Source organism: Martes martes (assembly GCF_963455335.1).
Source record: "Martes martes genome assembly, chromosome: 1".
Classification (NCBI taxonomy): Eukaryota; Metazoa; Chordata; class Mammalia; order Carnivora; family Mustelidae; genus Martes; species Martes martes.
This window is the reverse complement of record NC_137888.1, coordinates 74,135,371-74,157,660: the sequence shown is the minus strand read 5'-3', so window position 1 is coordinate 74,157,660 and position 22,290 is coordinate 74,135,371. Positions and strand designations below refer to the sequence as shown.

The following is a 22,290-nucleotide window of genomic DNA, read 5'->3' as shown; positions in this document are numbered from 1 at the left end:
GATGTGTGCAGAGCATACAAAACAGATAAATCCTTCAAAATAAGATTCTTATTGTGGGGTACTTAAATTTGGCACACTAAATATCATGTTTTGTATCCAAGTTGCAACTAAGTATTGTTAGCTGTTTCAAAAGTGAAGAGTGACATGTTTTAAGCTGTTTTGCATAATTTCCTCCTGATTTATTAAGAGTTCACTGCGTGCAGGGCACTGTACTGTGGCTTATTGTTCGAAGAACAAAGGGAACATTTAGCGATGTTTTTTGCCCTCCTGGAATTTACACAATAAATGGAAGAAAGCAGAGTTATGCACACTCTAGCGGCTCCAACAATAACTGTTGACTTTTTATTTGTAATCAGAGAAGCCTGGCAACGGAAAACTTTTCTTTCTGAGTTTACCAGAACTGAGCTGAAGTGGGAAACGTTATTTGCTTTGACGAAACAATTTACTTTTGTGCAACATTAAGCTGTGTCAATCAAGCAAACAAAGGAAGAAAGCATAAAATTGCCGGCTTCTGATTTCGCCTCATTGCTTCTTAGGCTCCAAGAGGAAAAAAAATGAAGACTTTGTGGCTGGGTATTTTTCTATTTTTCTATAGTAACTCAGCCTGGGCAAAAGAGAAGCATTATTACATTGGAATTATCGAAACAACTTGGGACTATGCCTCTGACAGTGAAAAGAAACTTATTTCAGTTGACAGGTAAGTCACTATTTTTTTTGTTCGTTTGTTTAAAGACCAAATTTATAAACTGTCAATTTAAAAATAAAGGCAATAAGATAAAACATTTTATTAATTTGTAGTGTATAGAAACTTCAGAATGCGGACTGGAAATCCAGGAAACTTTAATAAATCTCTAAATTCCTGGGCATTTTTGGCTAGGGGTAAAGTCTGCCTAACTCCTTTCCCCTCGGTCCTGGGGGGGTCTGCGGGCACTCCTTCTTATCTCCTCTGGTTATTATTTTGTCTCTCATCAGGATTCAGTCTTCTTGTCTGTTTATGCAAAAGTTCCTTAATTTACATAATGACACTGTAAAATGTTATGTTTATCATACCATTTATTGATTACTAGTAGGTAAGAATAAAATGTCTTTTAATCCTTTAAAACATCATTTATAGAAATCAAACACCATTTTAACAAATATGGTGTTACTGCACTCAGTACTTGTTGGATGACTCCAGACAGTTAATTCAATTTGTCTCTCTCAGCCTCAGCCTGCTAATCTGTAAAATGGAGATAAAGAATACCTCATAGGGTTCTTTGAAGAGTGGCTGCATGTAAAGCTCTTAGTACAGTGCTTGGTCCATCACACAGGTATAAAACATGTGAGATATTTATAGTGATCCCCCCCAAAAAACTGTGTAACTTAAAGGTTTTCATGTTTTAGGTGAACCTCCCTCCCCTTATTTCAAGCAAAAGTCACCCTACAGAAATGCAAGAGTATCGTTCTTGATGTTTTTATAATGGAAATTTATACTGAGGTCATCACTTTTAATAATGCTAATTAAATATTTATCACCATAACCAATGCTCACTACTTTTAAAAATGTATTCTAATGGTGACAAAGCACAGATGAACCCAATGACCATCAGCTCCTAAGATTATATCTTTAAAAATAGCTAAGCAAGTATACCAATTTTCATAATTGGTATATAATCAATTTCATTGATTCTGTTGATGGGTATATGCTATTCTCATTCATTTTATGCATGTTTGAAATTTTTCACAATAAAAGATAAGGTATAGCTGATGATAATATTTAATCATTACATTATTAATTTACCGTAAGAAAAGTTTCTGACCTAAAACTAACCGATCATAAACAAAACTAATACACCTTGCAATAATTTCTTTAAGTCTGGTTTTTAGGTAGTAGTTTCTTCTTAGGAATGTGACCTGATTTCATGACTCCACCAAACTATTTTGTATAGTGGCAGTATTTTCCCTGATTAAATACAATGTAAATTATATGCAGTTTCTATAGGGAAACAAAACACATTAAAAAAAAAAAAAAAGTACTGCTATACTCTATGCTCCCATCCACAATTCTTCTGCTCTTATTCATGATCAAAAATCAAATCAGCTTCACTAGATATAAACTAAATGCAAAACATTGCCCCAAGCGTGCTTCCATAAATAAGTCTGTAATTCCAGAAGTGAGAGAAGAGAGAGAGAGTTTATTGAGAATGGTGGGGGAGGGGGTTTGGGGGACAGAGAATTCCTTTGGTTTTAAAGACTCTTGTGTCTCCTCTGTGCTTAGGGAAGTTGCACAACATAGGTTTGATAATCTGTGGCTTCAGCAACAGCCTAGAGTCATGTGAACTCTAAAGGACACTGGTCACTCTGCCTGTGATCTTTTTTTAAAATAAATCTGAGCAGTGACTACTGAACAGAGCTTTAGGAATTTCACCAATACTATACTAAACTTTTTGTAAAGATGAGTTTAGGTAGCAATTTGTTTCTCCCTTCATGGTCTCTGATTACCAGCATGTCCAGCAGTCTTTGTTCAGGCTGTTGGAACAAAATATCACAGACTGGGTAGCTTATTAACAACAGAAATCTATTTTTCTAGAGGCTGAGAAGTTCAAAGTCAAGATACCAACAAGAGTTCTCTTCCTAGTTCATAGCCCTTTCATTGCGTCCTCACGTGGTGGAAGAACCTAGGAATCTCTCTGGAACCTCTTTCATGAGGCACTAATCTCATTTATGAGGGCTCCATTCTCATGACCTAGGCATATCACCAAAAGCCTCATCTCCTTATCCATCACATTGGAGGTGTCCCTAACCCTCCAGAACCTGTACATATGATGAGCTATCACTCTCATGGTCTACATTATATTCGATGATACAGTTGACTTTAAAATAAGGTGATGACCCAGCAAAGGAAACAGTCAACAAAACTAAAAGGCAACCTATGGAATGGGGGAAGATATTTGCAAATGTCTTACCAGATAAAGGGCTAGTATCCAAAATCTATAAGGAACTTATCAAACTCAACACCTAAAACACAAAAAAATCCAATCAAGAAATGGGCAGAAGACATAAACAGACATTTCTTCAGAGAAGACATACAAATGGTCAAACAGACACATGAAAAAATACATCACTCATCATCAGGGAAACACAAATCCAAACCACAATGAGATACCACTTAATACCGGTCAGAATGGCTGAAATTAACAACTCAGGAAACAACAGATGTTGGCAAGGATGGGGAGAAAAGGGAACCCTCTTACAGTGTTGGTGGGAATGGAAACTGCTACAGCCACTCTGGAAAACAGTATTGAGATTCCTCTAAAAGTTAAAAATAGAGCTACCGGGGCGCCTGGGTGGCTCAGTGGGTTAAGGCCTCTGCCTTCGGCTCAGGTCATGATCCCAGAGTCCTGGGATCGAGCCCCACATCGGGCTCTCTGCTCCACAGGGAGCCTGCTTCCCCACCCCTCCACCCTGCCTGCCTCTCTGCCTACTTGTGATCTCTGTCTGCCAAATAAATAAATAAAATCTTTGAAAAAAAAATAGAGCTACATTATGAGCCAGCAATTGCACTACTAGATATTTATGCAAAGGATACAAACATAGTGATTCAGAGGGGGCACATGCACCCCAATGTTTATAGCAGCAATATCCACAATAGCCAAACTATGGAAAGAGCCCAGATATCTATCGACAGATGAATGGAGAAACAGGTGGTATTGTATATAATGGAATACCACAGAGCCATCAAAAAGAATAAAGTCTTGCCTTTTCCAATGTGGATGGAGCTAGAGGGTATTATGTTAAGTGAAATAAGTCAGTCAGAGAAAGACAATACCATACATACCCTTTCCCTCATGTGGAATTTAAGAAACAAAACAGACAAACATAAGGGAAAGGAAGGAAAAATAAAATAAGATGAAAACAGAGCGGGAGGCAAGCCATCAGAGACTCTTAACTCTAGGAAACAAACCAAAGGTTGCTGGAGGGGCAGTGGCTGTAGGGGTAACTGGGAGATTAAGAAGGACACTTGATGTAATGAGCCCTGGGTATTGTATGCAAATGATAAATCACTAAATTCTATCCCTGAAAGTAATAATATAGTATATGTTAACTACATTGAATTTAAATAAATAAATAAATAAACAAGCAAATAAATAAATTAAATTAAAATCAAATAGGATAATGATCTGGGGTGTACCTAATCTATACCAGAGAATTCCTAGTGAAAGAAGAGAAAGAGAAGAGATTTGAGGTGATTCAAGAAAATATTGCTGACTTGCATTTGGAGGAGGCCACTTGAGAAGGAGTACGGTGGCTGTGAGGAGCTGGGTCAGGTCCTCAGCTCACATCCAGCCTGGTTACATCCTGCCCGGAAGTGGGGATGTCAATCCTACAACCGCAGTGAACTGAATTCTGCCAATAACCTGACTGAGTTTGGAAGTGGATTTCTCCAGCACCTCCAGATGAGAAAGCACCTTGATGTCAGCCTTGTGATAACCTGAGCAGAGAAGTCAGTCACGCTGTGCCAGACTTCTGACTCACGGAACTGTGATACAATCAGAGGGTTTTGTTTGAAGTTGCTATGTGATAATTTGTTATTTGGCAATAGAAAACTAATGTTCTGTGTCTCGACTGATGAAGCCAAGAATCCAGAAACTTTTCCCATATATTACCCACATTTTAGTAATTATGCCGAAACATAAACCAAGACCACTCAAGTGCATTCTGAATTTATGGAAGGATGTAGCATTATTATCATCTTACTAAGGCAGTATAAAATTTTTTTTAATTCCACTACCTATTAAAAACTCACTTCTGTGTGTGAATCTACCACAAACTGTAAGTGTTGGTTATAGGATTCTAGAAGCTGGGGGGATAAAAAAAAGGATGTGATTACTGACAGGGAGGTAGTATCTATTGTAATGAGTAGAAGAGAGCCTGTTAAAATTGTCAACAGGAAGAACTACAATTAATATGAATTATCTGGTTCAAAGAGCAACTATAATGGATACTTTTGACTGAATATCTGACTGGCAAACTTCCTGCAAGCTTCTAGTAACTGACCCTTGTCCCCAAGCTGTGCTCTTGAAATTAAATAGACATCTTCTAATGATCCTTTGATGTTCCTTTGGAGACAGAACATTATGAAATAGACCTCCCTCAGAATATCATATGATAGGAAATATTTCCCAGTTTGGTTAATTTTATTAAAAAAGAAAAGATGGGAAACATATTTCACATATTGCTGTGTATATAAAAGGAATTCCAAATGTCAAAAACCCTGAATATGTTATAACTTCTGATCAATTATTTCAAAAGCAGTTTTTGCCTTCCCCAAATCTCTGGGTACGAAGAGTGAATCCTAAGGCTTAGGCCATGCTCCTCCTGTATCAGGAGGTGATTAATACAGGGGATCTTCCATGCAACAAAGGCATTCCGACAAAACCCACTACATTTTATTGAAATGGGATGTGACATGTTCTCATGTGTTTCAGAGTCACACTCAGAAAATACAAGTACACAGTGTATTTGAGTGAAGCCCTAAGAATTTGAGGGCCTACGTAAAATGTGAATCAAGAAGGCATTTTAGAACACGGATTAGAATCTGAATTTAAATATCATCAGGACCCATCTCCTACCACTAGGAGACACTGGAGAAAATTTACCCTCAGACCTGGACGGGCTTGTGTAAGACTGAGTGTGCCAGGGCCTGCTGGGGCGACCAGAGAGGAACTCCATCTGTGCACTGTGAGCCGTGCTCTCGCTGTGTACCTCACTGAAATTGTACTCTTGTGAACCTTCTCACCGCAGTCCCGACTGGATGAATCTGCTTTTAATCTCAGTAGCCTGCAGTGCCTCAGAATTTTGCCGTTGTTAAAACATCTGCTTATGAGGACTCCCCCGTTCATGCTAATGCTGCAGTGTTAGAGGAAGAATTCACCCCCTCTGTCCTGCTGTTTTCCCATGCATTTTGATGTTCTCGAAATCCCTCTGAGCCTTCCTGAATTAGTTTTTCTATTTTATTCTAATGAAATGGAAACTCTAACAATTAGAAAATGTAAACAATTAGGAGAAATGCAGCAAAAGAGGTCACTTCTTTGTTTTCTAATGCCCAGCTTGGCCCCCTTCCCATCAAAAAGGGCTCATTTCTCAGTGAGTAATTTGAGAAACCCAGAGTTCCCACAACCTGGGAGATATGGCATCGTCGTTATACGGTTACAAGGATGAGATGCTCGTCGTCAGAGTCCTCTGGTCAATCCAGGGCATGGTGGTCTGCTGTTTTGAGCACCTGCTGCTGCTGCCCGAGCTCAGCCCCCAGAACCTCTGCCAAGCAGCTCTGCTCACTGGCTCCTGCTCTCAGATTTACTCAGATGTCCTCATGCAACTATACTAACAGAGGTCTGGCCACCACCATGGTAGGCTCTGGAAACAGAGCCTGCCACCTTTCTGTCTCGCCTTCCCCAGAAATCCCACTGCGTCTGGGATTAGGCAGCTCTCTTCCTCTTCACTTTGGAGTCTTCGATATTCAGCTTTCCCATGGCCCAGTGCTGAATGCCTGCAACACAACACACCGGGGTGTTTCTTAGTAACTATGAATGCCTGAGCCCCAGCCCAGATGCGCACCATCAGAAACAATGGTGCTGGGGCTCAGGAGGTTGCCTTCCTTCAAGGTCTTCAGTAGATCCTCAGGCACATTAAAACTTAAGAAATATTAGGCTGCGGGGCGCCTGGGTGGCTCAGTGGGTTAAAGTCCTCCTTCGGCTCAAATCATGATTTCAGGGTCCTGGGATCGAGCCCTGCATCGGGAGCTCTGCTCAGCAGGGAGCCTGCTTCCTCCTCTCTCTCTGCCTGCCTCTCTGCCGACTTGTGATCTCTGTCTGTCAAATAAATTTAAAAAAAAAAAGAAAGAAAGAAAAGAAATATTAGGCTGCAACCCTAGAATTTTGAACAACTAAGCCTTTAAACTCTGCAGCAACAGTAGTCCAGAGCTCCCAGACAAGCCCTCCTCTTGTCCTGAAGAAAAGAAGGAAACGTGTCTCTCACTCTCTCCGATGAGCTTACAGCTGTGGAAATAAGACGAAGTTTATTCTCCATTCAGACTTCCGGCTCCACGGGGGTTGAGTAGAAACCGTAAGAATCAAAGGTCACTGTGGTGAATGTTGGCAAGACACACTCACACACACACACACTCATAGGAAGAAACACAAACCTCAGATCATTAGCCTGAGTGTTAGCAGTTTTTATTCTCCTGGAGGAGATCCTATTTGTGGCAGGGCTTGCCAAAGTCCAGGTTTTAAGTGCGTCCTCCTAAATGGGTAACACTAATCAATCTCCCTGAGCGATCCAGAGCCTTCTGTTAAGGACAACATAAGCATCACTTTAAAGTTTGAATACCAAACTCACTTTCTTTTCCTTTCTTGTCTTTCTTTCTCCTCCTCTTCCTGCTCAGTTATAATTTAATTTGCTAATATTTTTAGAAGAGTTTTAAGCAACTATGAATCAGCCACTAAGCAGAATGTAAATATTCAGTGTTCAAGTATTTTCAGTAGCAAGGGATTAAAAGAACATAAGGGTAATTTGAATCCAAAGGCAATTTTAAAACCCACACATATTGCATGCATCAATTCCAATCTTGGTTTAGTGATGCTAAAAGAAATACAAATGGTAAAACTAATTTAGCATCACAAATTTTATTTATATTGGAAAACAAACATATGCACACACCAAAGTCTCAAGTATCCAGATTAACTGCTTATAAACTCATTTTTTTCTAGTAGCTGAAAGAGGTATACTGTGAGTAAACTCTTAACTGCTTTATCTTAATATTTCACTTTAATTTTGTATTCTTTTTCATAATGCCTCTGGGTTTTAACATAAAAATCCTGTAGAAAAATACTCTGGTAAGATATACCATATTTTATGGTGCCTTCACACATGATTCTCTGCTACACACCTGAGGTGGGACGCCTCACAGTTAAAATAACAGGATGAGTACCCTCTCACGTCTCCATTTTTGGGGAAGCATCCATACAACAATAGGCAAACATTTCATGTAATGTGGTTATTAATTTTTCTTTAATCACATGAGATGTTACAATTATAACGTTATCCCCCGAAATGATGGCTTCTGATAGAGTTGTCTTCTTTTCCTTTGCAGGGAACATTCCGATGTCTATCTTCAAAATGGCCCAAATAGAATTGGAAGGATCTATAAGAAGGCTCTTTATCTTCAGTACACAGACAAAACCTTTACAACAGTTTTAGAAAAACCCATCTGGCTGGGGTTTTTAGGCCCTATTATCAAAGCTGAAACTGGAGATAATGTTTATGTACACTTAAAAAACTTTGCCTCTAGGCCCTACACTTTTCATCCGCACGGAATAACTTACCGTAAGGAACATGAGGGTAAGTTCAGCTCATACTCTAGCTGGAATTTCCTCTAACTTCTCAATAGGGGCACTTTTTTAACTTGTAAGATTATGGCCTCCCCTCCTGGATAAGACCTATCACTGTGTCATTTAGCTTTAAGCGATTTTATTAACAAGTATCATTATAATGCTGTTTCCCTCAGTTGTGCTTGCCTTTTTTTTTTTTTTAATTTTATTTATTTACTTGACAGACAGAGATCGCAAGTGGGAAGAGAGGCAGGCAGAGAGAGAGGAGGGGAAGCAGGCTCCCCACTAAGCAGAGAGCCCGATGCGGGGCTCGATCCGAGGACCCTGAAATCATGACCTGAGCCAAAGGCAGAGGCTTTAACCCACTGAGCCACCCAGGCGACCCGGTGCTGGCTTTTTGAAATGTGAACGTAAGGGGACTTCTGGGCAGACTGATAGAGTGAGTGAGTCAGTGAGAATGGGGACTTCCCTCCCAGCCAAAGAGAATGAGAGAACTAGACAATGGGCATTAAGGCCTAGAAAAGGCAAACATCCAGAGGGAGGAAACAGGACTTGAAAGAGGGATTGTCTCACCTCTGAAGTTCCTACTTGTGAACATACTGTGGCCATTGTCCCATCCCATCCTAACTTGGGATAAACTCATTTTTAGTACTCAATGATGGTAATGATGATTGAAAGAGGTGGTGTTTTGTTGTGGATAAGAGCAAGTTTCAAGTGCAGCCTTGACTTTTATTGGCTGAGTGATTTAGGCAAGTTACTTAAATTCTCTGTGCTTCAGTGTCCTCATATATAAAATAGGGACAATAAGAGTACATAGTAATACCTCAATGAACATCAGATATTATCATAAGCAAAAATGCGGAGGCCATGCTAACTGAAATTATAGGGAGTAAGTCTAGAAATGAAGATAAAATTAGATTTTTTTAAATTATTAATTTTCTTTTTTAAAGAGGTATTGCTCTAGAAGCTGATTGTTTTGACCATCTATCTTGGTTTGTTCTTCTGAAACAAACAAATATGTTCCTAACATGGAGATTGATTGCCGTCTTATTTCTTTTCTTACGATTTAATGGTATATTAGGGTATTACTCATTTTTAAGTTATGGTAGTTATATTGTGTTTCTGTGAAAAGAAAGAAGAGCTCTTATCCTTTAGAGGTACATATTCAAGTATTTATGAATGAAATTATATGATGCCTGGAATTTGCTTTAGAATAATTCGATGGTGATGGAGATAAGAGTAGGTGAGGGTATAGATGAAACAGGATCGGCCTTGAGTTATCATTGTTAAAGTTCAGTTGACAGGTACGTGGAAGTTCATTATATTATTTTCTTGGCTTTTACATGTTTCTCGAAATTTCCAAAATTTAAAGTACAAAATTTTTGAAAATCTGTAGTTACTTCATGGGCAAAAATTTGATATCATATAAGAGGTTCCAAATTATAATAGAGAGTAGCCATTCTGCTCATGCTTCCATACCATGACCCCAAAGCAAAAGTGGTTCTTTAAATTGCAGACCAAAGGTCACTCTTCTCTATTACTACTCCCTTAAGATTCAGTAAGTATAAAAAATAATAATCACCAAATTTTCTGTCAAGCTTCCAGACCCCTTAGTCATTAGCCTCTCACTCCTTCACTCCTCTGTGTTCAAACAGGTCATCACTATATCCCCAAGAGGGCACATACTAGAAATTGAATAAATGTTTGCTGAAATAATTAATGGAGCATCTATTCTCTAATTTAAGTTCAAATATATTCACTTTGTAACTTTATTGCATATTGCTTCCCAGGGGCCATCTATCCTGACAACACAACAGATTTTCACAAAGCAGATGACAAAGTGTATCCAGGCGAGCAGTACACATACGTATTGGATGCCACCCAAGACCAGAGTCCTGGTGAGGAAGATAGCAATTGTGTGACCAGGATTTACCATTCCCACATTGATGCTCCAAAAGATATTGCCTCAGGACTCATCGGACCCTTAATAATCTGTAAAAAAGGTACATTTTTTCCATTGTTGGTCACAATGTATGACCAAAAGGCAAGAGACAGGGCAGTTTGTTTTTTTAACTATAAGTCAACTCTTCTGTGTTATGATTGAGTAGGTAAGGTTGAGTGGGGGGTGAATCCAGAGAAAAAGGAAAGAAAAAGCAGGACAGGAAAAAAAGAAGAGATAAATGGAACAGCATTCACACACATTGCTAAACAGTCAGAAACATGCTTTCCTGGAAGATAGATTTTGCTATATGTAATTTTCAACAGTGTTGTTGAAGAGATGTATGACTTTACTGAAAGTGACCCCCTTAGCAGCACTCCGTGGTGATAGGTCTGTAGCTATCTGTATTGTGTTGGTCAATACAGGATCACAGTATCTATTTCTAGCATCATGACAAAGACAACATAACTCAAGAGCTTGAAATCTTATTCTTACTGGGATAATGAGTTACCTGCAAAGACTTACTGTCTCAGCTTATGGGACCAAAACATATACACACAACTTTAAATTCCAACCTTCACATCTGCCAAAGAGTATTGAATAATTATGTGGTCAGTGGATATTCAGATATATGAGGATCTCCAAGCCCTGGACACTGACCATAAAATTTCCTAGTGTTTCCATGTTTGTAAAACAGAAGTGACTAATCCAGATTTGTGCTTTATAAGAAAAATAAATCTTTAAAGCTATAAATCACCTGCTAAAAATACATGTTAAAGATTAACTTCTACTAAATGAGTAATTTTCACTTCAGATTCTCTGGATAATGAAAAAGAAAAAAATATTGACCAAGAATTTGTGGTGATGTTTTCTGTGGTGGATGAAAATCTCAGCTGGTATCTAGATGACAACATTAAAACCTATTGCTCTGAACCAGAGAAAGTTGACAAAGATGATGAAGACTTCCAGGAGAGTAACAGGATGTATTGTAAGATTATAGAAGATGTGTTAATTTTGGTCTTATTTTTCTTGATCTCTTAGGTCTGCTATGTTTATCCTTCACATGAATAAATAGTGTGCTTCTTTATTTTTTTTTTTTTTAAGATTTTTACTTATTTACTTGTCAGAGAGAGAGGGAGAGAACACCAGCAGGGGAAGCAGCAGGCAGAGAGAGAAGTAGGCTGCCTGTTGAGCAAGCAGCCTGATGCAGGGCTTGATCCCAAGACCCTAGGATCATGACCTGATATGAAGAGAGATGCTTAACAAATGGAGCCACCCAGGCATCACTAAGTAGTGTGTTTCTAGTATGGCCTTGATTAGAAGGCATATTAAATGTGCAACTCCATATTCAGCTAAACAGATCAAATCAAAACTCTGTGCCTAGTAAAACTGGATACACCAAATTATTCCCAAACTAATAAGTAGAAAACATCATCAATTATGGTTTAATGTATATGCATGTTATATTTGTTTATATATTTGTTTAACCTCCAAACTCATCCCAAAAATTATTTGAGGCAGCCTAAAATTATTAAACTAAATGCTTAAAATTATACTTCTATCATAAAGCATTGAACTGTATTTAGGAAAATAGTTCAAACCACTAGTTCTATAAGGTATTTCTTTTATGCATACATTTTTCATCTGCATCATTTTTTTCTAACTTTTAATTCACTTTATTTCTTCTAGAAATGCTTTTTTTACTGCCTAGGTTTCTCCTTATTTCTTAATTGTGCCCCCAGACACAAAATAACGAGCTTAGTAAAGTTTTCTATCACTCGGAATTTGCATTAAAAAAATCATATCTCTTAACATCAACTAGACCAAGAAGTATAGATTTTGTTCGTGTTTAGCTTCTTCAAAATAATCTTTACTCAAATTGATGATACAAAAAATAACCACCAAAGCAGAAAAATAACTGACTAACGAAGTACAGAATTTTTTCACCAACTTTTGCTTATTTCTGGCTAGAAGGCCCTCTTTCTATACTTCAATCCTGCCTCTGTTCTGCACTAATCAAAAATAGATGTTAGAAAAAGATACTCAAACATCTAGTCTGGGTCAGTCTGGTTGTACCTCTGTTGTATAATTCATGGTGCTACTGAGAACCAATTTTCACCTTACTTCTAGGACCACCGAGTTTGAATAGTGATCCTAAATTTCTTCAAAAGGCTTTACATCACCCTGCCTTTGGACTTTTAGGGCTTTGTGGCTCTGGTACTGGTCCCTACAACCCTTCCCCTGCATTTCTTCTTTCCTCCTCCACATCTCTTCTAATTTTTTCTGCCAATCTTTTAAAAAAAGAAAAGAAAAGAAAAAAGCTTTCCTCGTGTTATTACACAAGTAATTCATATTCACTGTAGAAAATTGGCAGAGTTCTGACAAGCAGAAAGAAAACATTAAAGTCATTCATATTACCCCTATCAACATGATACATGATTGATTACTAAATAACCTTCAGTCTTTTTAAAAATTTATGTGTAGACATTTTGTATGTATGTATGAATATAAGCACATATTTGTATTTCTAAATACACATACTAATGAGGATAGATCCTAATAGAGAAAGCAAACAGGTTTCATCTTCAGTGTTGTGTTCATCTGCTAATGCTGTGTTGACAAAATTCCTGAGGCTGAATTCAGGTCTAAAATAAGAGTGCTGTGATTGATTAGTGATGTCTGATGTGGGTACAGGAAGGAGGATTAGCAGCAGGATATATGTCATGTATTTTCCATCCCAAGTTCATTCTGTTCCTATAGAGATGATTATTACAGTCCCAGGCACCAATGTCTGTGAGTCACAATCTCTGCTCTTGGCTTACAGCTGTGAATGGATACGTTTTCGGAAGTCTCCCGGGACTCTCCATGTGTGCAGAGGACAGAGTCAGATGGTATCTTTTTGGTATGGGTAATGAAGTGGATGTGCATGCAGCCTTCTTCCACGGCCAGGTGTTGACTAATAAGAACTACCGAATTGATACAGTCAATCTCTTTCCTGCTACCCTCTTCGAAGCTTTCATGGTGGCCCAGAATCCTGGAGAATGGATGCTTAGCTGTCAGAATCTTAACCACTTGAAAGGTAAGGCATCTTTACCCAAAATGAGCTGTCAGCTGAAATAGCATCATGTCTCAGTTACACCACTAATGAGGTAATTATAGGGAATCAGGAATAATCTGAACCTTGAACTGGTAACATAATTTCATTCCTATGACAGTATGCATCATAATGTAATAAAAAGGACTGAAAGACTGGAATTTTATAAAGTAATGAAATGTGAAAATGTACTAATTTGGGGGAAATAACAACTGGTTCTGATTGTGTACTCCTGTCCTAAAAGTATAATTCTCTATGTAACTTCTCAGCTTTGTAAAATACACATTATCGTAAATGCCAGAAGATTTGCATGTGGTGCTGAAAGATAGCTTTTTTTTTTCTTGGTTCTATCAAGTATAACCAACTTTGTTCTTTGAGTCCAATTGTTCCTTGGTTTAACTAGCTAAATTCCTCCTCTATTTCTTCAATATAAGAACATTTTTAGTTCTTAAAAAAATACTAGTTTGTAATATTGATCTCCTGAAGAAATTAACTTTAATCTGGGTCTTTTTGGTATGTTAACTCTGACCTTCAGACATAACCTCACCTATTAAATATGACCTTGGCCTCAGAAGACCCAACACACTGAGTGCATAACCATTTTGATTTTGTCTGAGAACAATAATCATATATGCTCATTCTATTCCTCCTCCTCTACTCCATCTTGGCCCTTAAAATATGAAGCGAGGCCAAACCTCTCTTCATTAATTATCTATTAATGTGTCCTTTTTTTCCTCACCAAAAGACCTCCCAAGTGAAACCACAAAGATTGGTACCATATTTTTTAAAATACTAGTGTTTAATATCTCTTCTCTGTGCCATATAGAGAAGTTTTACTGCTTGAATTTTCCACCAGTAGTTTAGTTACCGCAGTTTACTATAATTTTTAGTATTGTTTCTAGATGTCTATTTCTTCAATTCCCATCTGTTATTTCACCAGCAGTGTTTACAAGGCAGTAGGAGGGAAAAACCATTGGCTCCATTAACCAATGTCTCCTTCCATGTGGCTTTCAGCTGGTCTCCAGGCCTTTTTCCAGGTACAAGACTGTAACAAGCCTTCATCAGAGGACAATATTCGCGGGAAACATGTTAGACATTACTACATCGCTGCTGAGGAAATCGTCTGGAACTATGCACCTTCTGGAATAGACATCTTCACCAAAGAAAACTTAACAGCCCCTGGAAGGTAATTCAGGAAAAAGACTATTATTTCAAAATAGGACTCGAAGGAAAGACGGAGGGAGAGAAAGAAAGAGAGAGAGAAAGAGAGAGAGAAAGAAAGATCCACAAAAGATGGAATCAGGAATTAACATTATAATTGGTACCTGAAACTGAGTAACTATACTGTTAAATATTTATTAAAGTGTTTGGTATGAGTCTCCCTTTAGAAATATGACTTTTGAGGTCATGAAAGAAAAAGATTTTAAAAATTATCAGATGCTTAACAAATTCCTCAGAAAATACTGAGTATAATTAGACTGATCAATGCATTAGCTTTCCTTTCATGAAAATACAGAGCTATATTGGCTAATTGAAGTCAAATAAAAATTAGTTAATTAATTAATTAATTAATTGGCTAATTAATTATTTTTTTAAAAAAATAAGAGAAAATACAGCATTGTGCAATCTGGCAGTATTAAGTACGTTCACAAAATTGTACCATCATCCACACTATCCATTTCTAGAACTTTGCCATCATTCTGAATAGAAAGTCTGTATCCATTAAATAGTAGCTTTCCAATCCCTGATAACTTCTACTTCCTATCTCTATGAACTTGCCTATTCTGGGCACTTAATACAAGTGGGATAGTGGAGTATTTGTCATTTTTTGTCTGGCTTACTTCACTTAGCATAATCTTTTCACGGTTCATCCATGTCATAGCATTTGTTCTTCTTCAAGGCTCAATAATATTCCATTATACATGTGTATCACATTTTATTTATCCATCTGTCTGTTGATGAAAATTTGGGTTGTTTCCATTTTTGGCTATTGTGAATAATGCACCTATGAACATAGAAGGATGAGCATTGTTTACATCTCTTCTTTCAATTCTTTTGTGTACATCCCAGGAATGGAATTGCTCAATCATATGACAATTGCATTTTTAATTTTTTGAGGAACAGCCATATTGTTTCCTACAGTGGCTGTACCAGTTTACAGGCCCACCAGTAATGTACAAGAACTCCAATTTCTCCACTCCCTTGCCAATATTTATTTCACATTTTCTTATAATAGTCATCTTATTGGGTGTGAAGTTGTATCTTATTGTGGTTTGGACTTGTATTTTACTGATGATTAGTGATGTTGAACATCTTTTCATGTTCTTGTTGGTGATTCAGAGAAACATCTGTTCAAGTCCTTATCCCATTGTTGAATTGGGTTGTTTGTTTTTGTTCTTGTTGGTAGTGGTTGTTAAAGCCTATGACTTCCTTACATATTTTGGATATTAACCTCTTACCAGATATATGGTTTGCAAATATTTTCTCCCATTCTATAGGTTTTCTTTTCACTCTCTTGACAGTATCCTTAGATACACAGAAACTACCCCTGTCCATGTCTAATGACTTCCACAGCCTCCCAGCCATTCTTCACCGCTTAGACTTCCTTTCCTACTGTCCATTCTCTATAAAGCACCCAAAGTAAGCTTTCCAAAATGTTGATGAGATTATGCCACACCCCTTATTCAAGTTCCTGCTCAAATATCACCTCCTAAGGGGAGCCTTATTTGCCTCCCACCTACTTGGAAAGGTTAAGTAGCTTACCCAATAACACATGCCATGTCCATGGCCAGGCCTGCCTCCACGCAGGTCTGTGATTCCTGAAGCAGATGTTTAGGTCCCAGGCTACACTGACATCCAGATGCAATGATTCCAAAGCTGCATCTTGTAAATTGTAGATTTGCATTTCAAATTGTTTAAAAGACACCCCACTTGGATGAGGTCCCTTCAAATCAGTAGTCTAATCTGAACCTATTGTCTTCCCCGTTTATGTCTGAGCTTCCTCCTCTGTGTGAATAGTATCAATCACTATGCATCCCTCAGTCAAGCCTGAAACCTGAGCACCATCCCTGACTCCCCACGTCACCACTCCCTCTTTCTCTCTTCATTAGGTACTGCCTCAGTATATCCTAAACGTCTCCAGTGGTTGTCTAGTTTTTCCCCACCTGAGGGATCCTCTTAAAATGCTACTCCTGAATGCTCACATCTTTCAGAGCTTCCCCACTGCTCTGGGATGGAGTACTGAAACTTTAACTGGGTCCTGCTACCCACCCCCTATCTCTCCAAGCCTCACTCTCTCTCTTCTGCCTCTTTCTCTCTCTTTTGCCCTGCCCCGTACATCATGCTCCGGTCATATTTCATCAAACATGGTTCACTCTTTCCTCTGAACCTTCCACAGGGTATTGCTTCTTTGTAAACACCCACCTCATTCTCCCCACCACACATATTTCATCTTTCTAACTTGACTCTCTCTTCTAGATCGTTTTGAAAAACCACTTTCTTTGGAAAGTTTTTGGGGCCTCTTCCCAACACTTCCCTCAAGCCCAGGAGAATGTTCCATAACACCCTGTGCTTATTGCATGTTATTATGTTGATTGGTTCATAGTCTGTCTTCTCTGATCAGTATAAAGTCCCTGTGGACAGGGATGGGTCCAGCTTGCTTCTGGTTATGCCATCAGCACGTAACAAGTTTCCTGGCAAAAAGCAGGTGTCCAACACATTCATCAAATGGGAGAAGAGAGGAATGGGATGACTCTGGCAAGTCACATGCCTTTCTGAAATTTAATTTCTTCATTTGTAAGAATGAAGGGGAGAATAATGCCAACTTGTTGCCATATCATGTGAGTTCCAGATAATAAATGAAAGCTCCTAAGTACCCAGTTGGTGCTAATATGCAATACGCAGTAGATACTGAATTTTAAACATTTTGTAACTTGTTTAAAAGATTCTATTGTAGAACAATTAATGACTATCAGGGGTTGATGTGGGTCATCCTAAAATTTTCCACTTCGCTTGAAAAAAATGAAAACTCTACACCATGATACTCATGATACTCATACTACACTCATTAATTGAACAGCCTTCTACGAGGTGCCTAGTACCAGCTGCTTCTGTTTGAATATTTAGCAAATCATAAATAAGCATTGCCTCTGAGCACTGGTCATAATTTTGCTTTGCAATTTCTCCTATGTGAATGCCTGCTTTTTGTTTTGCTCTCAACTCCAGTGTTAAACCCTTTTTCTTTTGGCAGTGCTTCAGAGGTATTTTTTGAACAGGGTACTACAAGAATTGGAGGATCTTATAAAAAGCTGGTTTATCGTGAGTACACAGATGCCTCCTTCACAAATCGAAAGAAGAGAGGCCCTGAAGAGGAACATCTTGGCATCCTGGGTGAGTCCATGCAGAATATCTGTGACTGTTGTACTCTTGTCCTGGGCTACCTACCCAATCTCAGAAAGAATAGAAACTTTAGGACCCACAGTATGATTTCTACATATAAACTAGGGATGTGGCTGGTCATTCAATAATTAAAGGATAGCAGCTAATTACTTTTCCAATGTAAATTACCAATAGTAAATCTTCATCATTAAAAGCTCTGCTGACTTCAAATGGTGATTTTTTTTTTTTTTTTTCCTTAAAGAGGTAAGGAGAGGGGCACCTGGGTGGCTCAGTTGATTAGCCTTCAGCTCAGGTCATGATCCCAGGGTCATGGGATCGAGTCCCGCCTTGGGCTCTCTGCTCAGTGGGGTGTCTGCTTCTCCCTTTCCTCCCCGCTCATGCTCTCTGTTGCTATTTTTCTCTCAAATAAGTATATAAAGTCTTTAAAAAAAAAAAAGATAAGGAGAAATGTGTGTTTATGACTTGGTTTAAATTGACAACAACAACAACATAAATAAATAAAATAAATTGACAACAAAGCCATTAGCCTCTATTCTTAACTGAAAGTACATTCCTCTAGAATTAAAGTCCAGGCTACTAATGAAAAAGGCAGAGTCTGTCTTAGAACCTTGTGCACAACCCTGAGACCTGTTCTTGCTCAAACCCTCAGACAGAATATAGTGGGTGAGCACACAGAGTCTGAATTCAGACTGTCCTCACGCCTCACCTATGAGCTGTGTGACCTCCGAAAAGTACTGTTTGCTCTGCCTGCTCTCTTTGTGTAAAATGGGAACAGTAATAACAATAACAGTCCCCGGCCACCTTTGTGGTTCAGGCAGTTAAGCGTCTGACTCTTGGTTTCAGCTCAGGTCATGATCTCAGGGTCCTGGGATTGAGCCCTGCATCCACCTCTGCACTCAGCAGGGAATCAGCTTCTCTTTCTTTCTCCCTCTGCTCCCCGGCAGGCATTCGCACTCTATCTCTCAAATAAATAAATAAATCTTAAAAAAATTAACGATAACAGTCCTTACCTCATAAAGATGCTGTAAGGATTAAATGAGTTAATGCACATTAACACTCAGAAAAGCACATGAGAAGCTCTCAATAAATACTATTTTATGTATTACATAGAATATCTACTGTATATGTTTTTATTCTATATTTGGTAACAATAATTTTGGTGAAAGAAAATCCATAAAAATATTACTCTTCACATCCAAGACAATTTAACTTACCTTCTTTGGGTGGTCAAGGTTTAACTAGCAGTCCCCTGACTCTTGGGACAAATATCACACATCTGGCCAGCAGAAGGCTAGGATGAGGAGTATAGACACCTAACAATTTCTTGTCAATGTATAAAGCTGGTGAACCAACTTGGATAAAAATGATATCAAATTTCCTTAACCTGAAGATAAATCAGAAAGCCCTTATTATCTCTTTCTAGCTTCACCATGTCAAGTTGATAACAGACTTAAAACAAAACAAAACAAAAAAAACAGGTGTTCCATTTGCCAGAAATAAGATGTTGCTTCCAGCAGTTTCTGCCAGAGGACAAGGCAAATTAAAGAACTATCTTACATATTCTGTTTGTTATATACCAAGGAAGACTAATAATGCTCTCTTTGTCCCTAGGTCCTGTCATTTGGGCAGAGGTGGGAGATACCATCAGAGTCACTTTCCATAACAAAGGAATATATCCCCTCAGTATTGAGCCAGTGGGGGTGAGGGTCAGCAAGAACAACGAAGGCACATACTATACCTCACTTCACAACTCCCTGAGTGAAAGTGAGTACAATATTCTGTAACCAAACTACATTTCACAACCTACTGCGCTGGTCTGCCAGGGAAAACTGCCCAGCAAAAACTGAAGGCAGAAACTTCCAAGGAAGCCGCTCATGTATCATTCTTAGGCATCATGCCAGGAAGCAAGTTAACCTCTTCTCCTTCCATTTCCAACTGGTATATGGAATTTTGTCCGGCCTTAAATGGATGATTTTTGACAATGCTGGTAGGAACTTATTGGGATTATATCAATTATACATTTCTGGGGTACTGCTTGGGTGATTTTTAGATTTGAAAAATGTTCTTGCAATTGTAAGATTAGATGCTCATTTTAGAATATTTGAAAAATAGAAAAAGTACAGCCAAAAATATTATCTATAGTTCTATGGGTAACCACTATAATATTCTTATATAACCCCCATTCTTTCATCTGTGTACATATGATATATATTTGAATGTAGTTGAGATCATAGTATATATATATATACTTGTCATTGTATTTTTACACTGAGTTCGTTTCCTTAGCATTATAAGCATTTTAATATAACTTTAATAATACAAATATTCCATTTTATGCACACATTTGGGTATTTCTATATATCAGGCTGACAAATGAAGATGAGTGCTTTTGCCACCTCTTGCAGTGTGACTGTGGGCAAGTTATTCAGTCCTTCTGGCCTCAGTTTCCCCAAGTATAAAATCAGGATATTTGAACAGGATCATCTGCGGTTACCTTTTAGTTCTGAAGTTATTTATAATTCAGTTTTGTTCAATAGAACATGTATGGATTATGCCCTCTTTTCAGGTGTTGTTCTAGCAAAGGAAATATAGAGACACTGCTTCCTTCAGGGCGGTTACATTCTGTTTGTGGGGGAAATACACATAACCTAGCATGAAAGGTGCTGGGGACATCATCAGGGGCTGTGAGAACAGCCCTGTCTTAGTCCGTTCAGGCTGCTGTAACTAAATTCCACAGACTGGGTGGCTTATAAACAACAGGACTTCATTTCTCACAGTTCTGGAAACTGGAAGTCCAAAATCAGGGGGCCAGCATGGTTGGATGAGCACCTTTTTCTGGGTCTCACACTTCTTGCTGGATTCCCATGTGGTAGCAGGGGCTAGGGAGTTCTGTGGGATCTCTCTTTAAGGGCACTAATCCCATTTAGGGGGGCTCTAGTCTCATGGTTTAATCATCCACCAAAGGCCCCACCTTCTAGGACTATCTCATTGGGCATTAGGATTCCAATATGTGAATTCTGGGAGGACACAAACATTCAGACTATAGCAGGCACCAGTCACAGACAGGTTAAGAGGAGGCTTCCTGAAGGAAATCACACCCATCCGTGACCTGACACAGGAGCACAAGCGGGACACCACCATTCAAGTAGGATTTCATTCTAATTCATAATAAGGAACTGAGAAGTGGGTTGTCTTGGACTAAACCCGGTCTACTTGGTGGCTCAAATGACCACATTAGAAAGCATACTTAACCCCTCCAATGTGATGTTTCTCACAGATGTGCCTCCTCCTCCAGCTTCACGTGTAGCACCCAAACAAACATTCACCTACGAATGGACTGTCCCCGAAGAAGTGGGACCCACTTACAAAGATTCCGTCTGCCTATCTAAGATGTATTATTCTGCTGTGGATCCCACCAAAGATATATTCACTGGGCTTATCGGGCCAATGAAAATATGTAGGAAAGGAAGTTTACATGCAAATGGGAGACTGGTGAGTCCAATGAGGGAAAATATAAAAGACTTCCCAATCCCTTTGAATTATCATTATTATAAGAAAAATTGTGGGTTTTGAGACAGTGAGAATTTAGTACATAATATTTATTACAAATTTTTCTCCAGCTCGTAATAGCTCTCCTATGCATAAATTCTCTGTCTAACATGATTATTTCAAGATGAGTTGGAAACAGACTCTTCTTGGAACCCAGGGTCTTTTATGATACTTTTAGACTTCAGCACACAAATAAAAAATGATAATTGGTCACTCAACATTCACTGAGGAAAGTACTGCTTAAAGCATTTTTAGAAAGGAGGAAATGACCATTTGACCAGGAAAGAGAAATACCTAACTCCATCATGTTTTTATCTCTAAGTATTGTAATATGAACCTATAAAAGATAAGGACTCTTTAAAAAATGCCTTCAGTATAATTATCATAACTTAGAATCATCATAATAATGTTAGTATCATCAATTTTTAATCAAATTTTTTCATCACATTTCTAATCAGTGTTCCCATTTTTCCAGCTGCCTCTTAATTGTTTCAAGTTTGTTGTTTGAATCAGTACCCAAATAATGATACACATTGCAATCAGTTGTTGTGTTTCTCAAGGTTATTTCCTTGCATTTTTTTTTCCTGTCACAAGGGTCATTTATCGTATGGAAGTTTCCTATGCCTGGATTTACTGTTCATACTCCTATGGTGTCATTCAGCATGTTTCTTTCTCTTTCCCTCAATTTCTTATAAATCAGTGGCTAGATCTACAGATTTGATCAAATTCAGGTTAGGGTTTTTTTTTCCCCCATATTGCTTCATGTGTGCTACTGGGTACTTCCATCAGCTGGGAATATTGCCAGCCCCTGAGAACCATTTCTTAGATTCATAAACTAATCAGGGATTGTACAATAGTAACATCCTGATCCCATCATTCTTTATTTATTAGCCAGTATGTTTCCATAAACAGAAACTTCCCTTCAAGGATTATTTGGTTAG

General features: G+C 38.3%; 1 protein-coding gene across 2 annotated transcripts in view; it reads left to right on the top strand.

Moving 5' to 3' along the window:
• Positions 1–387: 387 nt before the first annotated feature.
• CP (ceruloplasmin) overlaps positions 388–22,290 on the top strand; it is a 53,215-nt gene continuing 31,312 nt past the window's right edge. Inside the window, exons 1-9 of one of the 2 annotated variants that reach the window (XM_080804422.1) lie at positions 388–697; positions 8,132–8,379; positions 10,160–10,372; positions 11,123–11,296; positions 13,133–13,387; positions 14,417–14,588; positions 17,652–17,791; positions 19,412–19,564; positions 21,096–21,292. In XM_080804422.1, coding sequence (XP_080660548.1) covers positions 555–697; positions 8,132–8,379; positions 10,160–10,372; positions 11,123–11,296; positions 13,133–13,387; positions 14,417–14,588; positions 17,652–17,791; positions 19,412–19,564; positions 21,096–21,292 — 1,695 coding nt within the window. In that variant the 5' untranslated portion in view covers positions 388–554. Of the gene's footprint in view, positions 698–8,131; positions 8,380–10,159; positions 10,373–11,122; positions 11,297–13,132; positions 13,388–14,416; positions 14,589–17,651; positions 17,792–19,411; positions 19,565–21,077; positions 21,293–22,290 lie in introns of both variants that reach the window. The other variant, XM_080804421.1, reaches the window with a different exon arrangement.